The 18,195-nt window shown below is 51.7% G+C and overlaps 1 protein-coding gene across 4 annotated transcripts in view; it reads left to right on the plus strand.

The window, feature by feature from the left end:
* Mtcl1 (microtubule crosslinking factor 1) overlaps window positions 1–17,964 on the plus strand; it is a 111,084-nt gene extending 93,120 nt beyond the window's left edge. For 2 of the 4 annotated variants that reach the window (XM_013122401.3, XM_040752911.1), the window contains 5 exons: window positions 4,845–5,123; window positions 7,223–7,257; window positions 9,834–11,373; window positions 14,605–14,661; window positions 16,740–16,877. In XM_013122401.3, the coding sequence (XP_012977855.2) occupies window positions 4,845–5,123; window positions 7,223–7,257; window positions 9,834–11,373; window positions 14,605–14,643 (1,893 nt within the window). In that variant the 3' untranslated portion in view covers window positions 14,644–14,661; window positions 16,740–16,877. Of the gene's footprint in view, window positions 1–4,844; window positions 5,124–7,222; window positions 7,258–9,833; window positions 11,374–14,604; window positions 14,662–16,739 lie in introns of all 4 variants that reach the window. The other 2 variants (XM_040752908.1, XM_040752910.1) reach the window with 1 other exon arrangement.
* Window positions 17,965–18,195: the final 231 nt, after the last annotated feature.

Below are 18,195 nucleotides of genomic sequence, written 5' to 3' on the forward strand. Positions count from 1 at the left end.
CACCCTGACGTGACACCCAGCTTTTCATTGCAGAGTTTGTAGGGGACTTGTCTTGCCTTTTGTATACATGTGCAGGGGCTAGGGAAGGGACATTTTTTTAAAAAAGGGATTTGAAGATTGCAGTGGAGAAAGGAGGTTATTTCAGGTCATCGTCAGTGAGTTCTGCCCCAGAGTATGCTAACACTTAAGGTTGCCATGGAAGACGTGGTCACAGTGATGGCTGCAGCCTGAATGGAATTGTGGCCATTAGTGAAATAATTACCAAATTGAGTTAGAAGTCATTGTTCGCTGGCCGCGCCTGCTGTGGGCATTGCTGAGCTGTGATTAGATGGGATCGGAACCAAGGGAGGTATCTGGTAGCTCATCATCTCCCGATAAACAAACTCAGATGGATGCGGGGAGAGCAGAGGGAGCTGTTTTCCTACCGCCTGGATAGTCATTTTCCGCATTGCGTGCGCTTGGTGCAGTTTACATAGCTGCAGAAGGCCCAGCGTGACGTGCAAATTCAGTTTTCCCTTCGCACTGAGAAGAGGGCTCTGAATCCCTCCCTGGGTAGATTCCTACCCCAAGAGACCCCTTGCCTCTTTCAGCTGGTCACTCTTATAAAGCCTCGAGGAACATCAGTCAGTTAAAACTGGTAACCAGGGTAAAGGCTCCCCCCTGCTGAGGTTGAATGGCAAGGGTGAATTCAAGCTTAAGTTTGCATAAGGAGGGACGCAAAAACGAACCAAGTGATTTAAAAATGACCTAGAGCCTTTGACTTAGAATCGATAGAGAGGAAGAAAGCACAGTATGGACAGAAGGAACAGAGGCCTTTCTGGGTTTGGTCACCGCCAGTGAGTCACCTTGCTAATATTTGATATGGCTCCATTTCAAAATTCTCCAAATACTACCAGGAGGAACGTCACCATTTCCTGTGGGGTTTGGAAATGCAGCACTGTGAAGAATCTGCCATATTTTGCCTAGCATCTGTGCTCCCCTGAGTGGGTCTGCTGAGAGGCAGAACGTCAGAGCTAACAGTAGCATGCATTCTTATAAAAACGATCGCCAACTCACCTCACCCAACTTGACTTTGTCTTAGGAGACATGAGAAGATGCCTCTGCTCCAGATGGAGTTCTGGAGCAGGCCAAGAATGACTCCACCCAGATCTAGTTTAGTGAACCGTTGGGTTTTTGGGGGGCTTACTTATAGCACCACAGATGAGGGGTTACTTAGAGGAGCCCAGGTGGAAACCCCACTGGATAGATAGCTCACCGTAGCATGGTGATTCATGGGAGGTGCATCTCTGGCACACAAACTGCAGGCAGCCCGACCTACTGGCAGCCCCTTCCTCCACAACTGTTACTGCTTATGTAACCGTGTGTGTGTGTGTGTGTGTGTGTGTGTGTACACGTGCGCGCACACACGTGCAGGGGCGGGGGTGTTCTTGGTGAACCTTCTCTCTGTGCTTCTTGGGCCCTGTAAGTTGCCTGAAGCTTTCTCTTCCCTCCAAGGGGCAGTGTCTTATCTCCTAGGAAACAGCAGGTAAGCCTTGGTAGCCTGGTACTAGGGTCCCTCCCTTCTTGGTCACTGCTTTGTATTGCTCACCTCAAGTGTCCCTGCCATACCCCGTGAGGCCATTGTGTCCCCTGTCATGGGCCTTTGGGCATCCCCTTTGCCTAGTCACTGCTGGTTGTTGGTTCTGTCACAGAATTCTTCAGTTTTGAAATTCATACTGTCAGTGAAGCAGGTATCTGAGGCCTTTTTGTTTTTCCTTGGGGAATGAGGAATTTCTAGCAAAGAAAAACTTGGTCAGACACACCTGGTAACACTCAGTTTCTGAAGCAATAGTGACCTGGGGCTGAACTGTCACTTCACTTTAATACTGTTTAGGGGGAATGATAACAAGGACCAAGAGCTGAACTTCATTTCTGTGTCTTTGGTGTTGCAGCAGCCTGGCATTTTGGGTGTCCACCTGGCACTCACACCCGTGCTGTAGATCGTGGGTCCCTGCAGGGTTCCCTGTCTATCAGACCGGTCCACAGTGGACGGATGCTGCATACATGCAGGCAAGGCTTTGGAAGATAAATCCAGTCTTCCCACTGGAGTAGTCAGCGTTGTAAAGGGTGTGGTAGACCTCACTGCTCAACTTGAAAACCAGTGCAGTAGCTGAAACATTATCCGAAAGAGGAGGTTGACCAGATGGCCAAGGAGATGTAGGCACAAGTGGAAATGCCCACAGGTTTCATCCAGTTGCTTGCTGGCTTAATGTCTAGCTGTACATTCCATAGATGAGGCAGAAATGTAACTGAATATCCCTCACACTGTCCACTTGATATTTGACCCCCCAAGGAAGCCGTGGTAACCTTGGCTGTGATAACTTGATAGGGACAGCGAAAGAAGCAGCAGTAAATCCATTTTCCAATTCCAGAACATGTGCTTCATGCTTGCCCGCTGTCACTAAACTCCTGTGTAATTTCTACACCCCATGAGGCGGTTTGTGTGACGAATGGCTGTGGGAACGTGGCTAAGGCCATGGCATGTCTCGTCTGTTCTAGGAGAACTCTCATCTCAGTTTGTGTTTGACCGGGGCTTAGTTAACTTTCACGGAGTCACACTAGGTCTCTCCATAGGACCGGACATCTCCCAGCTCACTGTCGCAGAATGTCTCTATGCTTGTACTTAGGGAACTGAAAAAGGAATGATTGCGTGTCACTGATTCTCCTTGCAGTTAATTTTCTCAAGCCAGCTGCCTTTAGAACCTGAGCGGCCAGCCAGCCTATCCTCTAAAAAACTGTGCACGGGGCGACCTTTCTCCATTCATCCCGTTGCAAGGTGACCCTCTTGAGATTTTTGTTGTGCTCAACTACTTGAAATACAAACCTGTTAAATTTTCTATTTGCATTAAATGCCGCTCTGCTGTGAGGTTCCCAAGTACAGTAGGTGTGTGGCCCCAGGAAACCCTACCCATTAAGGACCCATTAGATGATTACGGCAGCACACAGGCATCTATGTCAGCAGCAGGCGCTGCCTGCTCTCGTCGCTTCGGCTCTTTTTTTTTTTTTTTTTTTTAGGAAATCTGACACTTGGCAGCCCCAGTGCAAACTGCTGCTGGCTGCCTGGGTTTATTTTTGAAACCCCACTTTACTGAGTTAGATCGTGTTTGCTCATAGCTCTCCTCTCTAGTCGTTCCTTCTCCCCCTTCACACACACACCCTCAGCGCACATTTACAGCTCCCAATGTGATCCTTGCATTTTAATACTTTTGCTCAAAATAACTGGGGAGATGATCATGTGTTGAAACTCAACTGCACTGACATGCGTTAGAGAAATAGAATAAAAAGCTTTCCATATATGTATATATATATTTTTTAAGTAAAGTATTTAGCATCATTAAGGGAACTGTGAAGAAATGTGTGTTATTAGGAAAGAGGAGGAGAGAGTCGAGGGGGCTGAGATCAAATCCACTGTGATCTGATTATTCCCTAATTTAACAGCGAACCTGCTGCAGGCTGGCATCTTAAGATTTTGCTGCTGGCACCCCTATCTTTTTCACAGACTAACAATAGTGTTCAGGGACATTTAAAAGTAGAAGGACAAGTTGAGGGCCCTTTTGTCCTGTTCAGCTTCCTCCCGGCCGTTCTCAGGCAGTGATTCTGCAAACTCATGGAAGCAGGCTCAGACTGGGTTTCAGAGATGCAGCCTATAACGATGCTCTTAAAAACCAGCCTGGGTTGGAGGGATTTTTTCCCCCCAGAGCTTCTGCCACCACCTCAGCACTTGTGGAAATCGTGATCTGGCCACTCTTTCCAGCGAAGTACAGATGTCATTCTGACTGTTTGACAATTCCCTTAGTCAAGAGAATGGCCAATCTAGGAGAGTGCACACTTACCATATTAGGCAGCCCTTTGGTCCTCCATTGCACTTTCTATAAGTGTTTAGAAAGAGAGGGGCAGTGAAGAAGAGAGACCAAGCCCGGGGATATCCCGTCTGTCCTCTGTGACTTTACATAGCTCTCTGATTAAATGCCCCCACTCAAGTCCTCCCGCTGGAAGAAACATGCGGCTCACCTGTCTGCACACCTCCACTGAGCTGGGCGAGAGTCGGGAAATCGCTTTTGCTTACAAGGCAGCAAGTCAGCTGCCCTCCCGGAGTGCTGGGCATTGGACCAGGCCCCTGCACGTGCCACGCAAGTGCTACCCCATTGACTGTATCCCCCAGCTCCTTCATCGACACCCCACGTGACCTGTCTTTACCTGTCACACTTCAGTGTGCCAAGTCAGGCCGAGAAGTGTGCCAGACCCCTAGTCATTTTTATAGATGAGTTTTAACATTCTCGAACAAAGTTAAGGTTGTCTTTAGCACCGTATGGCTGCAAGCCAGTTACGTCCCTGGGGTTGTATCTGGGATTTATCTGCCTTGGGTCAGTTTGGGAGATGGGGTTCACTTCAGGAGTCTGCCACCCACGGCGGTGTTCCACGGAGCATAGCTAAAGTTCTGGAGGGAATGGCAAAAGAAAGTACTGAACACAATGCTTAGTCCTGCTGGACTTAAAGAGGAAACTTGTCTAGTGTCCCATGAGCTCAGTCACGGATTAACAGATTATACAACTACAACAGAAACAAAAGACAAGAGGAGGACCCGTCAAAGTATACATTTGCATCGGGAAGATTTCTGCAGTGCTGGTAAGGTGTGCTTTCTTTTAGAATGAACGCACTTGCGATATTGTGGGACATTTTGAACCTGAGGTCATGACGCCTGCTTCCAGCCAGGTCTTTTCAGGTAGACAGGTGGAGAAAGGACTGTCTTAGAAAAATTGTCACACTGGAAAGGGAGGCTGATTATTTCCATTTTTGTCACTCAGTTGCAGAAAGAGAACAGTCCCCGGAGAAACGGCGTTTGCCTCTGCGATCAAAAGGAAGACAACAGCCTCCCTTTTCCACGCCAAGGAGGCCTCCGTGCTCCCCGACCTGTGTCGATGTGGCCCTGCGAGGACACTGACTCCATCCCATTTGAAGACCGGCCGCTTTCCAAACTGAAAGAGTCGGACAGGTGCTCGGCCAGCGAGAACCTGTACTTGGACGCTTTGTCCCTGGATGATGAACCAGAGGGTCCGTCACCCCTCAGGGACTGCCTTGCCGAGGTCAGTCTGGGTTTGTCCTCTGAGGTTCCTAGCAGTAGGAGGGAGCCATCATTAGATAGAGCTAGTGTCTGGCAGAGTCCCCTCCCAGCATGTTCCCCAGACAACCTGTGTGTTGGGCCAAGTGAGTTCTTGCCAATGGTGGCGGTTTTGTTTCGTGGGCCTGACCCTGCTCCTGCTGTGGTCAGGTTAACTTTGCCATCTCATTCCAGGGTTAGGAATGCTGGACTAGGGTCCCTTGTAACACGAGAACTCTCTAGAACAAGTATAGTCAATGGACATTATAAATACATGTTTTCAAATCTTGAAATCATAATACAGTTTTCTGATTCTAGAAAACTAACGGCTGAGAAATAATTCAGTATTAAGGGATTTTTTTTAACATTTAGTAGATGTCCCTAAATGTCAGCCACTATAAATATGTTATTCTGGGCATAGGGGGAAAACATCCAACAATCCGATTGACAAATGAGGTTGTTAAAGAGAGTCACCAAAATCTGTGTGACGTGGTATCACTTACTTTCCTCTGACTGTGTTTTTTAAAGCCTCCTTTTAAAAACTGGAATAGGAATAGTGTGACCCTGCCTCAGTAAAACCGGGATGATGGGTTAGGGACACCAGTGCGTGAGCCAGTTAATGGTGACTGTACTGGGTACCACCCTTTCAAATACTTCATGCTAACAGGGGCTCGCCTCAGATAGTGCGGGAGTGTGGGGATATTATGCGAGTTTGCTGTCCCTGGTTCAAAATGCTGAGACCACAGGGTTTCAGATTTCAAATTTTTCTGGAGTTTGGGATATCTTACGCGTTCATAATAAGGTATCTCAAGGATAGGACTCCATCCAAAACTAGAAATCATGTAAGTTCCATATGCACCTCATGCCCGTGGCCTAAAGGCAATTTTATCTATGTGTTTATTTTGTGTGTGACACGAATGTCAGAAAACTCTCAGATTTTGAAGTATTTCTGGTTGCACATTTTTGGGCTGAGGGACGCCCCAGCACACGTGTCAGTCACGTCAGTGGAGTCAAATGCCTTACTCTCAGCAGTGTGTATCAGGTCGGTGGAAGGTTCACTGGTAGGTCGGTACCGCCATAGGTCTGCAGGCAATCTCTGCAGTCCACCTGTGTAGTGCGAGAACCAAGTGAAGACCCTACTCCTCCTCTGTGTGGCGGAAACAAAGGCTTGCTCTCTGAGGAAGGGCACACTTCCGTGTGGCTGTCCCAGGGAGCACGGTTTCATCACCGTCAAGGGTTGCTTCCAAGCCACGTCAGCGTGCGCGTCTTTTCTCAACAGACAGACAGCCTTCGCCTTTGTGCTTGCCAGCACAGCTCTTGCGCTCTTAAGGGGAAGTTACTACTGCATTTCTACTCTAATCCTAACCAGGAATGTTCAAAAGCAAGCAGGAGTCCCTGCCCCAAAGATGCCCCCCATACCAACCTCCATAGCAAGATTTGGACCAAGCCCGGCATTGGTGATGCACGCCTTTAATCCCAGCACTCGGGAGGCAGAGGCAGGCTGATCTCTGTGAGTTCGAGGCCAGCCTGGTCTGCAGAGTGAGTTCCAGGACAGGCTCCAAAGCTACACAGAGAAACCCTGTCTCAAAACAAAACAAAACAAAAGATTTGGACCAGAGGACATCGGTCTCCCAACTCTCTACTCAACTGTTATCCTCCACTCCTATACCAACACACACACACACACACACACACACACACACACACACACTTGGACTTACTCCGGATGGCCAGTTGTGAACTCCATACAGCCGGTAAGTCCTCAGCAGGAATGCAGGAGAAGCCATTTACTCAACAAGCTTTATAGTCAGTCTTTCTCACTCAGGCAGGCCCCCACTCCCTGGAGAGACTACAGAAGCTCCTACCCTCCCATGATGCTAAAGAGCTGCTTTTACTGTGAGACTTCAAAGGGCTCAGGGCAGATGCCTAGAACTTGGCCTCAGGGATCATTTTAAACCACATCTGAAGGGGCCAGAACAAAACAAGTCACTTTAGCACAGGCAGGGCTCTTAGGAAGCCAAAAATCGACTGATTCCAACAAACATTTGTTTTTTGTTTTTGTTTTTGTTTTTTTTTTTTTTGCAGGAAGCAGAAGAAAGTCGCAAGGGAAATCTTCAAAGGTAAGTAAAATTGATTGCTAAACTGGGAATCTTTTGCTCTTAAGGTCCCATCCGTGTTTCTGGATACTCTCCAAAAATAATTTACAGTAAGTAGTAGATGCTGTTGAATTATTTATTTCATAGATTAGAATTAGCAACCAAAAGGCAGCACGCTCTGGTATGTGTCTTGTGATAAAGAACTTCGTATGCTGTGCCCAAAGGACTGCTTGAAAAGACCAGTTTTTAAAGGGTATGTGGAAAACTTACAGGCACTTCAGAAAACCACTGCATTCATGAGGTACTGCTCATGCTGCATGGGGGATCTGTTGTGCTCTGAGAGTCATCCCTGCTGTGATCCCCGAAGGAAACAGACGGTAGCCGCTACCCTTCGCGCGAGTGGCACGCCAGCCCCTCCTTGACAGTCCGTGCGTTCCTTTCCTCTGTAGATGGACGCATGCCATCTCCATGGCGTCCTGTCTCTCTGGCGGCTTGCCACTTTTAGCTCCTCTCATCTTTTCTTTTTTCTTCTGTGATCTTGGAGGCTCTAAGTGACTGTCCCCTTGGCAGTCTGTGCCGTCTGTTTTCCTCACAGCCGGCAGCATTGCCCGGGCTTGGGTTCTGCCCTTCTCTGGTACCCGTGGGTCTCGTGGGCTTGGTCTCTGGAAGTCACCCGCATGTGCGTCTCACTGCTCTGTTCCCGTGGGTCTGGGAGTTGAGCGCTTTGGGCCTTGGTTGCCTCATTCACGAGTAGGAGAGCTTCGGGTTCTTTTGTGTTTTATCTTCTTTGCGAAGTTTGTACGTTTGAACACCCAGGAAGCCAGTCGGTGTCTGACACAGAGAAGCAGCTCACAGAGAAGCAGCTCACAGAGAAGCAGCTCACACAGAGAAGCAGCTCACAGAGAAGCAGCTCACACAGAGAAGCAGCTCACACAGAGAAGCAGCTCACAGAGAAGCAGCTCACACAGAGAAGCAGCTCACACAGTTCAGCTGTCACCCCAACTGCTTTGCACCATTCACAGCAGCATTTGCTCTGTGTCTGATAAAGGCTTGGAGCCGTTTGCTTTTGATAACCCCGGCCTCCCCCTTCCCTTCCCTCTCTCTCTCTCTCTCTCTCTCTCTCTCTCTCTCTCTCTCTCTCTCTCTCTCTCTCTCTCTAACTGTGTTTTTAAATCTTATTTGCTTCTACTGATTTCAGAAGTAGTTAACATGAGGATTGTAAATTTTAAGTAGCAACAAATGTCCAACACAAAACTATGAAGGTGCCGACCCCTCCCCTGCCAATGCGCCCCCTGACTTACAGCCCTACAGGGGTCCTGCCATACCCTCGCGCCCTCATCCTTTCTCCTCTCTGTACTCCTCCATCCGTGGCTGCCACTGGTGGTTCTGTGTAGCGGCCACTGAGTATTCATACTTGCTCACAGAAGAGCCCCCAGACTGGCCTTACTGTCATTGCCTGGTTCTGTGTGCCCGGTGTGGGGTCTCCTGTGGCGTGTGGAGGCCTGAGTTAGAACCCTAGGTATAAACCATCTGTCGAGTTGAGAGGAAACTGGTCTAGGCCGGTGACAAGTTGGTGTTGTCTGCTGCAGCCGGAGTGATGCCAGGCCACAGAAGTTGTGTCACCTGAGTTGGTGACTAATCCCCCAGCCTCTGACTGTTTGTTTGCCCTGGTGAATAGACAAGCTGTGTGAATACCCCAGCCACCTCCTGAGTTGTCCCGCCCCATGCCACCCCACCACAGAGACCGAAGGGCAGATGGGAAAGCATTCAACAAATCTGTGTCAGATTTAAACACGAGGAGTTAAAATGCTAGCACTGAGGGTCCGCACGCATGCTCACACACATTGGGCGATGGCTACCAAAGTCCAGCTTTTGTGACCGGCCTGTGTTCCCCCTTTACTGTTGTCTGTGTCTGGGGGGCGTTCTCCTGTAGAGGACAGGAAGAATTAACACACACACAGAGACCCCTTGGCTACAGAGAGGAAAGCTGAACGAGAAGGAGAGTGCACCCTCCTCTTACTGAGTCGGGTGGGCTTGTGATGGGATTCTTGTTTGAAACGAGACTCGAAGCTGACCAGGATTTCCACTTCCCTGTTTTTGCCTACATCTTCCAACTGTCCGTTGGAGACTGTTGGCCATTCAAGCCATTGGACAATGAGGTTGGTTGGATGGAAAGAGATACGGACCTGTAGATGTTTCACCAGAGGTGTCTCTGCCACGCCCCATGGCTCACAGTAGCCAGAGACTATGGCATGCTCATCTGCTCCGGTTGATGGGAGCCAGGAGAGGATGCTCTCCCATGGGCTGAGTGGCCAGACCACAGTCTGGAATTAGCTATGACTGTGGGTTAGATAATCCATGTGCCAGTGCCGCCATTGACGGGGTGTCTCTATTAAATTCAGACTGAGGAAAGACTGAGGGCACAATTGTGGGGCTGTACAACTGTGGGTATTCCGTGGGGTGAGCACATCAGCCACCCAGGATGTCAAGCGGCTGGTCTGGTTTTTTAAAAGTCAGCCGGAGGCGGGCACCTCCGTGGGTATGTCTCGTGTGGAGCAGAGCCCGGGGGCTGACTCTTGTTCTGCTGACTCTTTCCTCAGGGCTGTCTCTGTGTCCTGCATGTCTGAGTTCCAGCGTCTGATGGACGTCTCCCCATTCCTGCCTGAGAAGGGCCCGCCGTCTGCCAGCAGCAAGGAGGATGCCACTCCGCCGCTGTCCCCGGATGACCTGAAGTACATCGAGGAGTTCAACAGCAAAAACTGGGACTACGCATCCCCCAGAGCCGGGACCGATAGGCCTCCAGATCTCTGGGCAGACAGGACTGAGGTGGGGCGGGTAGGACGTGAGGCCCCCACAGAGCCTTTCCCCGACTCCTCTTGGTACCTGACCACAAGTGTCACCATGACGACAGACACCATGACCAGCCCAGACCACTGCCAGAAGCAACCACTGCGGAGCCATGTCCTCACTGAGCAGTCAGGGGTGCGTGTACTGCACAGCCCGCCTGCCGTCCGCCGGGTTGACAGTGTCGTGTCAGGGGGTGATGGCAGGAGCCGAGTGGACCCTGAGGGCCCCTTTCCTATAAGCAGAGCAAGAGGGAACCTGGCAGATGCCAAGGTAGGCCACCCAGAACCTGTGCTCAACAGGTGGCCTTGTACCCCACCCAGACACCCCCGAGACTATGTGGAGGGGTCTCTCCGCCCCTTAGACAGGCCTGCCTGCCCTTCCCTGGGATTCGCCTCCCCGTTGCACAGCCTAGACATGTCTAAGAACATGAGCGATGACATGAAGGAGGTGGCCTTCTCTGTTAGGAATGCCATCTGCTCTGGTCCCGCCGAGCCGCATGTCAGGGATATGGCCTGTCAGACCAACGGGTCCAGGACAGCAGGGACACAGACCCTGCAGACAATCAGTGTGTGCCTGCAGACTGAGGCCCTGCGTGCCAGCGCTGTCACCAGCAGCCCCCACAAGTGTCTCACGCCAAAGGCCGGAGGTGGCACTACGCCTGTGTCTTCTCCTTCCCGAAGCCTTAGGAGCAGACAGGTGGCCCCTGCCATCGAGAAGGTGCAGGCCAAGTTTGAACGCACCTGCTGCTCTCCAAAATACGGTTCTCCCAAGCTTCAGAGAAAGCCCCTCTCGAAAGCTGACCAGCCAAATAGTAGGACCTCCCCAGGCGTGGCCCAGAAAGGGTTCAGCGAGTCGGCCTGGGCCCGGTCCACCACCACGAGAGAGAGCCCCGTGCACACCACCATCAACGATGGCCTCTCCAGCCTCTTCAACATCATTGACCACAGTCCCATCGGGGTGCGAGCCGGGAGCCGTTCTCGCTCAGCAGAACCCCATCAGGAGCTGGGCCCGGGCCAGGAAACGGGCACCAGTTCCCGAGGAAGGTCACCCAGCCCCCTAGGGGTGGGCTCAGAGGTGTGCAGGGAGGGTGGGGGAGAGAGCACCCCGGTAAGACAGGACTTATCTGCTCCTCCTGGCTTCACACTCACTGAGAATGTGGCCCGGATCCTCAACAAAAAGTTGTTGGAGCATGCCTTAAAGGAGGAGAAGAAGCTAGCCGCCCATGGCCCCTTGGGTCTCACCAGCGACAGTCACACCGGAGAACCAGGACCAGCTGAGCCAGGATCCATGGAGGTAAGCTGGGTATGGTCCCCTTCCCCATTAGCTCTGCCTAGCATAGAGCGGGGTCTGCACAGGGGTTTCAGGGACCCTTGCCGCCTGGCAGGTGTCCTGTGAAATGGAGCAGGCCGAAAGACAGACCCTGAGTAACCTATAAGAGTTTTGCTTTCACTGTCCTCAAAATCACCAGGACATGGCTTGCTCTGACTCCGTCCTCTGGTCTGGGTTTTAGTCTTTCTCGGTCTAGGATTTGTACCTGGGTCGTATCTGCTCCCTCTGCATGCCTTGGTGGGTGCGTGCGCGCGCGCGCGCGTGTGTGTGTGTGCGCGAGCGTGTGTGTGCGTGTGTGTGCGTGTGTGTGTGTGTGCGCGTGTGTGTGTGTGAGAGTGAGAGAGAGAGAGAGAGAGAGAGAGAGAGAGAGAGAGAGCCGAGTGGGTGGGAGCCATTTGTGCATTGTGTGCGCCTGCCTGTCAGGACTTATACACGCTGCAGACCTTCACGTGCGGCTTCATGAGGGGCATGTCACAGTGTGTCTGGACCACACAGACACAAAACTCTTTCTTTGGGAACTACAAGAATAGCTTCTGGATCCTCAGCCCGCATCTGTACAGACCAGCAGTCTGTCGTCTCATAAGCCACCCTTCTTCATTGGAATCAGGTAATGGATAAAGTAAAAACAGTGCCCCAGTTGGGTGGTGGTGGTGCACGCCTTTAATCCCAGCTCTTGGGAGGCAGAGGCAGGCGGATCCTCTGAGTTCGAGGTCAGCCTGGTTTACAGAGTGAGTTCTGGGACAGCCTCCAAAGCTATAGAAAAACCCTGTCTTGCAAAACTAAAAGAAGACAACAAACAAACAAACAAAAAAACAGTGCCCCAGTAGAATATGTCAGTGGTGGCACACAGTTGTCAGAGCTGAATTCTATTCTGATACATATGCCTACAGACCCATGTGTATCCTTGCCCTAGGGGAAAAAAATAAACTGTGCGCACACACACATACACACACACACACACACACTGTACACACACACCAAGGAAACCCACAGGCATGATGGGACACAGCTTTAATCCTAGCACACGGGAGACAGAGGCAGGTAGATCTCCTTGAGTTCTTGGGCATCCAAGGCTACATGATGAGAACCTGTCTGGAAAGAAGGAAAGGCAGGCCCATGTCCACGGCAAAACGAAGCTGCCCTGATACTGAGTGTTGACAGCAGTGAGGATTCCTGCCTCACTCACTATTAAAGAAAGCAGTGCTGACAGAGCAGACCCGGCCAGTAAGTGATCACGTGACCACCACTCCCAGGAGCCCGGCTGTGCTCATGATCATCATGAGCATCCTCCAAGCCCCGCCCAGCCACTCCCACATACAGCAAGGGCAGGGCAGAAGAGAGCAGCGTGCCCCCGGCCTGGCTCCCGCTGCCAAGCGCAGCAGCAGCAGCAACTCTGGCTTCCTGGGTGACAGGAGGAGAAAGGTGTATTTCCTTGGCCACCTGCCTCAAATTGCTCACAGGAGAGGAATGATTGGGTTTCCAGTCCAGCCCTTAGAGGAGCGCTTAACTCAAAATACAGAGCTCACGCCAGGAGTGGGTCTAGCCATGCTGATTTTGACAGGGACCTATTAGAAAGGGCAATCCCGCGAGCTGGTCTTCCCAAAGTCTGAGTTTTAGGGACAGATTTGTTGCGTGCTCTGAAATGAACGGACATTGTAGGTTGTGAGACCCTAACTCTGGTCTTTCTCCCAGCAGACCTCAGGAGCCTTCAGAGAAGCTCCTGTGGCCTGGGAGGGTCTGTTTGTACACGAATCCTCCGCCTTCGCTTAAAGTAGAGCTGCTATGAAGTATCGTCAACTGGCTACCCTGAGTTTCTGCTCCTATTAGAGATCAAGTGGGAATTGAGTTTGGGAACCAAAGAGCCTTTGTATCCTTGACAGTGAGTGCATGGCTCATAGCTTGATGGAAGCGAAGTCCGTGCTGTCACTGCAGGTCACTCTGCACTGCCCTTATTCTCTGGAACGTGTGTGCGTAGGTACTTGTACCCCACCCCCCTGCCCCTCCTTGACTACCATGTGAGCTGAGTGTCACAACAGGAACACAGGCAGTTAGCTGAATTCAGGGCCCAAGGGAGACTCGGCAGCGGCGGCATTTCAAGGCCATGGGCTGGTCTTCGCCTCTCTCAGGAGTTTGCTTGTTCTGGGTACCAGCAGAATCATGCCTGTTTGGACGGACCCCACGCAATGGGCCCACTGGGAATCCGGTCTCATGTCGGTGGATTTGGGGCAGGTCTGGCTCTCACACCCAGAGTCCCCGGTGTTTCCCTAGCCAGCGCCAAGCACCCTGTGTGGTGCTGTTCCTGACATCTCAACACACAAGAGACAGGAAGTGTCCCTTCCTTGGTTCCCTCTCACCCCTCAAATGGCCCTGGCCTCTCTCTCTTGAAGGGTGGCGGCAAGGCAGAGATGTGCCAAGAGAATGACCTGGTTTCCTTCCCTGGCAGAGCTAAATGTACAGTGGAAGGGACGTTTGAGCGCAGGCAGCCATAGCTTGTGGTGACCAGCACAGCCGGGATGTGTAACCAGCTATGCCATTTGCACCGCTCCCTTTTGTATCCCTAATGTATCGGGCAAAAGCCTGGAGATTTAAAAGAAAGACAAGACGTCCCGCCGTTTGTGCTAAGAGAATGCGTGAGTGCGTGCGCGCGTGCGTGCGTGTGTGTGTGTGTGTGTGTGTGTGTGTTTATTACGAGGGAACAGCCTTATATACAGACTTACAGCACAGTGGAGAAACCCCAGGTGCAAGAGTCCGTGTTTTCATAATTAGAGATTGATGCCAGTGGGGCAAGGCCGGGGCTGTAAGCCAGGACTAGAAAACAGGATGCACCTGTGGTTATTGGCTGACAAGCACCTCACAGAGACCCCGTGGGGGCTGGGGCTCAAACAACCCTTTGTCACGTAAGTGCTGTAAGTGCCTGTTGTCACAGAGCTGGGAGGCCGCTGCCTGCCCTTGGTTCCTCTTCCTTCTTCAGCCCATTGACACACGGCAGAAGACAGCCCCGTGAACTGAGGGTCGTGGCCACCTCCTCCTGCCCCTACCTACCCAGCCTGCCGCTGAGTGAACCCCGGGGACCACCGTTCTCTCCTGGAGGGCATCTTGGATCAGCGACTGTACTTGTGCTGTTCTTCTGTTTGAAACGTACTTTCCAACCGACTTTTTTTTTTCTCTCTCTCCTTTCTCCGTCTGTCTGTCCAGAACCAAACTGTCTTACTAACTGCCCCATGGGGACTCTAGCCCTGCCTGCCTCCCACTGTAAGTGCCTTCTTCCTCTCTTCCGCCCGTCCAGAGAGCTGTGTGTGTAGCTGCTGTACTCATGACCATTTATCCATCACCGTCTGTGGAGACCCACTCTTCACCCCCACGGACAGACACTGAGCGCACGCGCTAGCACACACACCGGCTTTGCCTGCCTCCGGGGCTGACAGCTTAGCGTGTAGACTCTGCTGAAGGTTCTCCTCTTGTGGAGTTTGCAGTTTGGAAAAAGAGAGAAATGTTGGCCGGGGGGGGGGCACACATCTCATGCCTTTGAGTCCCGGCTTCTGTTGGTGTTAGACCTACCCATCACTGCATATGTGTGTTGCCGTGTGCTGGGGCATGGCCACACAGCCACCTCGCTGGCTTCCTGGGTAAAGGACAGCGTGGCTCATCCGTGTGCGCTGGCGTCTTCCCGAGGAAATACTAGTTTCCTGCACGCCGTGGCTGCTCATTGCCCCCCCCCACACACACACGAGAGGGCGCTAATGAGGCGGGTGTGGCGGTCCCCGAGGAGCTCGTTCTGTTCAGCCTCGGTGGGAAGAGGGGATGGATAGGCGGCGTGGAGTGGGAGCCGCGCCATCCAACGCTCAGCAAATGTGCACGTGCTCACTCCTGCAGCATAGGGCGTGGGCACGAGGAGTTCACAAACCGTGCCCACCCTCCTGGGGCACTGTGAGGTGAGGCGGGGCCACCAGACACAGAGATGGATACAGCGGCGCCCTGGCGTCGTGCGTATCCGCGTGGTCGCTGTAGGCACACCCTGGCTGTCGTGGTACCACTGGCGTAAATGGCCCAGGGGAGGTCCTGCTAGGTCAGGTAGGGTGCCTGCCAGGAGGAGGCACCCGATAGAACGGGCTCAGTGTTAGTGTCTCTTTTTTTTATTTTTTATTTTTTGCTGGCCCCTCGGGGATGAGGGAAAGACTGCCCCCATCCCATCGTTCTTGCAGAAGCCTGCGGGTCCCTTGCCTCCTTCAGTCGGTCCTGACGCCCCCACTGGCCATCTCTGAGTTCCTTGTCATGTTCTCATCTTCTCCCAAGAGCCATCGCCTGCCCACTGCACACGGCATCTGCCCCTCCATCCTTGCTGTCCCCAATGTCTTCATCCGTCATTCATCACGCTGTCTTCTGTCCACCTCTTGACTTCCTGTGTGGGCCTTTCCCCATGACATCCTCCTTTGTGCCTTCCATCCCTGTTACACGCCACCTCAAGTTTGGTGTGGGTGTCATCCACGGCTCACACTGCGCGTGACACAGCTCTCCACGTTTCCGTGCGTTAGTGACTTCCAAGTGCGGACATCCCTGTCCCCTGACATACAGAGAAGGGACACTGTAGCACTGCATTCCTTTTAGTCAAGCAAACAGCTACAGATGATCTGCACCGAGGCCCAGTGTTGGGCGCCACGTGGTCAGGCCTCGGAGAGGTGTAGCGGCTGAAACAGAAACACAGGAGCGCAATCTAGTACAGTCTGTAAGACAGCCACCGCGGCGACGAGCCGTTGAAGAAAACTCCACCTCGATTGAAGTTTCTGTCTGCAACACTCTCTTTTTCTGCATTGTGGGAGTCTGTTTAGCCTTCTGCCAGTCAGCTTGGCAGAAACAGTGGCTGAGTTCTGTATGACTCTGAACGCAACCCCAGGTCTCTGTGGGCCTCGGTAGACTGAGATCCTTCGAGTAGCTGTGGCTTGAGGATAGGGCTGGACCGAGGTGCCCCCGTTGGCACTGCGTCTTCTCTGCGCTCCAGTCCAACTCTGGAGATGCCCTCCGAGCAGACCCACACCCCTGTCCTTTGTCACAGCGTATAAGGTCATGTGTCACTTGTCACCAGCCATTCATGCGGAGTGTTGTTTTCCTAATCACTTTTAAGTTCTTTTCCATGTATGCCGTATCGTTCAGATACGGAAGCAGCCTGGGCCATTCCATTTGACTTCACTGCATTTGAAGTGTGCTGGGGCCGTCGCCCAAGGGACACTGCGGGTCTGAGTAATGCTCATTCTCTCTCTCTCTCTCTCTCTCTCTCTCTCTCTCTCTCTCTCTCTCTCTCTCTCTCTCTCTCTCTCTCTCTCTCTCCTCTGAAGGAACTACCATGCTCTGCACTCGCGCCATCCCTAGAGCCCTGCTTCTCCAGGCCAGAGAGACCAGCAAACCGCCGCCTTCCATCCCGTTGGGCCCCGCCTTCCCCCACTGCCTCACAGTCTCAGTGCCCCGGAAACCCGGTGTCCTTGGAGGAGCATGGTGAGGAGGAGCCACCAGAGGAGAAGCCACGCCTGTGACAGGACTGCAAGCTTGCATGGGTTACGGTTATCACCAGAGTTCTTCACTGTAATTTACATAACCGGACCATCACCATCAAGCAACCTCTGTCCCAAAGGAAGGATGACACTTTCTCAAGGTCAAAGGATGTTTTTGTTTTGTTTTGTTTAAAAAAAAAAACCTGTGGCTTCTTGAATGTTCAACCTGGTAAACCGAGATGTTTCGGGAATGAAACAGTAAACGTGCCTGTAATAATTTTTTCCACAGTTCAGAAAACTATTTTTGTCTCCATCTTTTTTACACACAATATATTAAACAAAAAAAGGTAAAATGAGGTATAGATAAATGTAAGAGTTTTAAAATGCACATCTTAAGAGATTCCAAACACTCTGGTTCTCAACCCTGACTGCCTCTGTTAAATTTGCACTGTTCCCCCGTGGCTGGGTTTCTCCGTGTTGAGTTCAGAGTGTTAAGTTAAATTTTATTTGGTCCAGGGCTAAGTTTTTTGTTGTTGTTTTTGTTTTCTGTTATTTTAAGAGTCTTTTTTAGCGATTCAGACTGTCCAATTCAGTGAACTTTTTGTAGTGAGAAGGCCGTGAGGCCTGAAGACAAGCGTGTCTGTATTCTGGAAGGATGCAGGTCGGCATTTCGTCGAAGGTACGGAGCCCCTCAGATGGACTTAAGACTCACTGTATGACCCATATACGCTGCCTACCGGGCGTCCTCGGGCATCTGTACATACACTGCTCTGTCGCCGCCCTCGCCTGCGTGTGTGTCGGTCTGTCCCACTGTGACTGGTCGTGACGTCCCTTGTACTGTGTACTGTGGCCATTGCCCCCCCCCAGTACCAATGAGACAACAGCACCATTTTTAAATTATTGTTAAAACATTAACTGGCGTTGTACAAAGCTCACTCTCAACATTTCCTTGTTTAAGGAAAAGCACTACAAAAAAAAGATCATGAGGGTGCCAAATTGAGACAAATGACGGTGCCTCAGAGTCTGTCTGAGACCATGATGATAGAGAAATAAAGCCCTTACAAGGAGGAAACAAGGTCTTGGGTGTCACAGTTCACAGGCTCCTTCCTCCCCTCGTCTTCTTCAACTCTAAGTGGAAGTTTCTCCAGGTTTCCTGGAGCGGGCAGAGGGCAGGGTACGGGGGTGTAAGGGAGGGGGCTGGTCACACATCTCCTGAGGGGGTGCACACTTGTGACATGGAGTTGTAGCTCTCGTTACTCTAAGGGCCCTGGAAAATAAGTGACTTTATTCTCACTGCAGACGC

The sequence above is a fragment of the Mesocricetus auratus genome, unplaced genomic scaffold, assembly GCF_017639785.1.
Source record: "Mesocricetus auratus isolate SY011 unplaced genomic scaffold, BCM_Maur_2.0 Super-Scaffold_100010, whole genome shotgun sequence".
Taxonomy (NCBI): domain Eukaryota; kingdom Metazoa; phylum Chordata; class Mammalia; order Rodentia; family Cricetidae; genus Mesocricetus; species Mesocricetus auratus.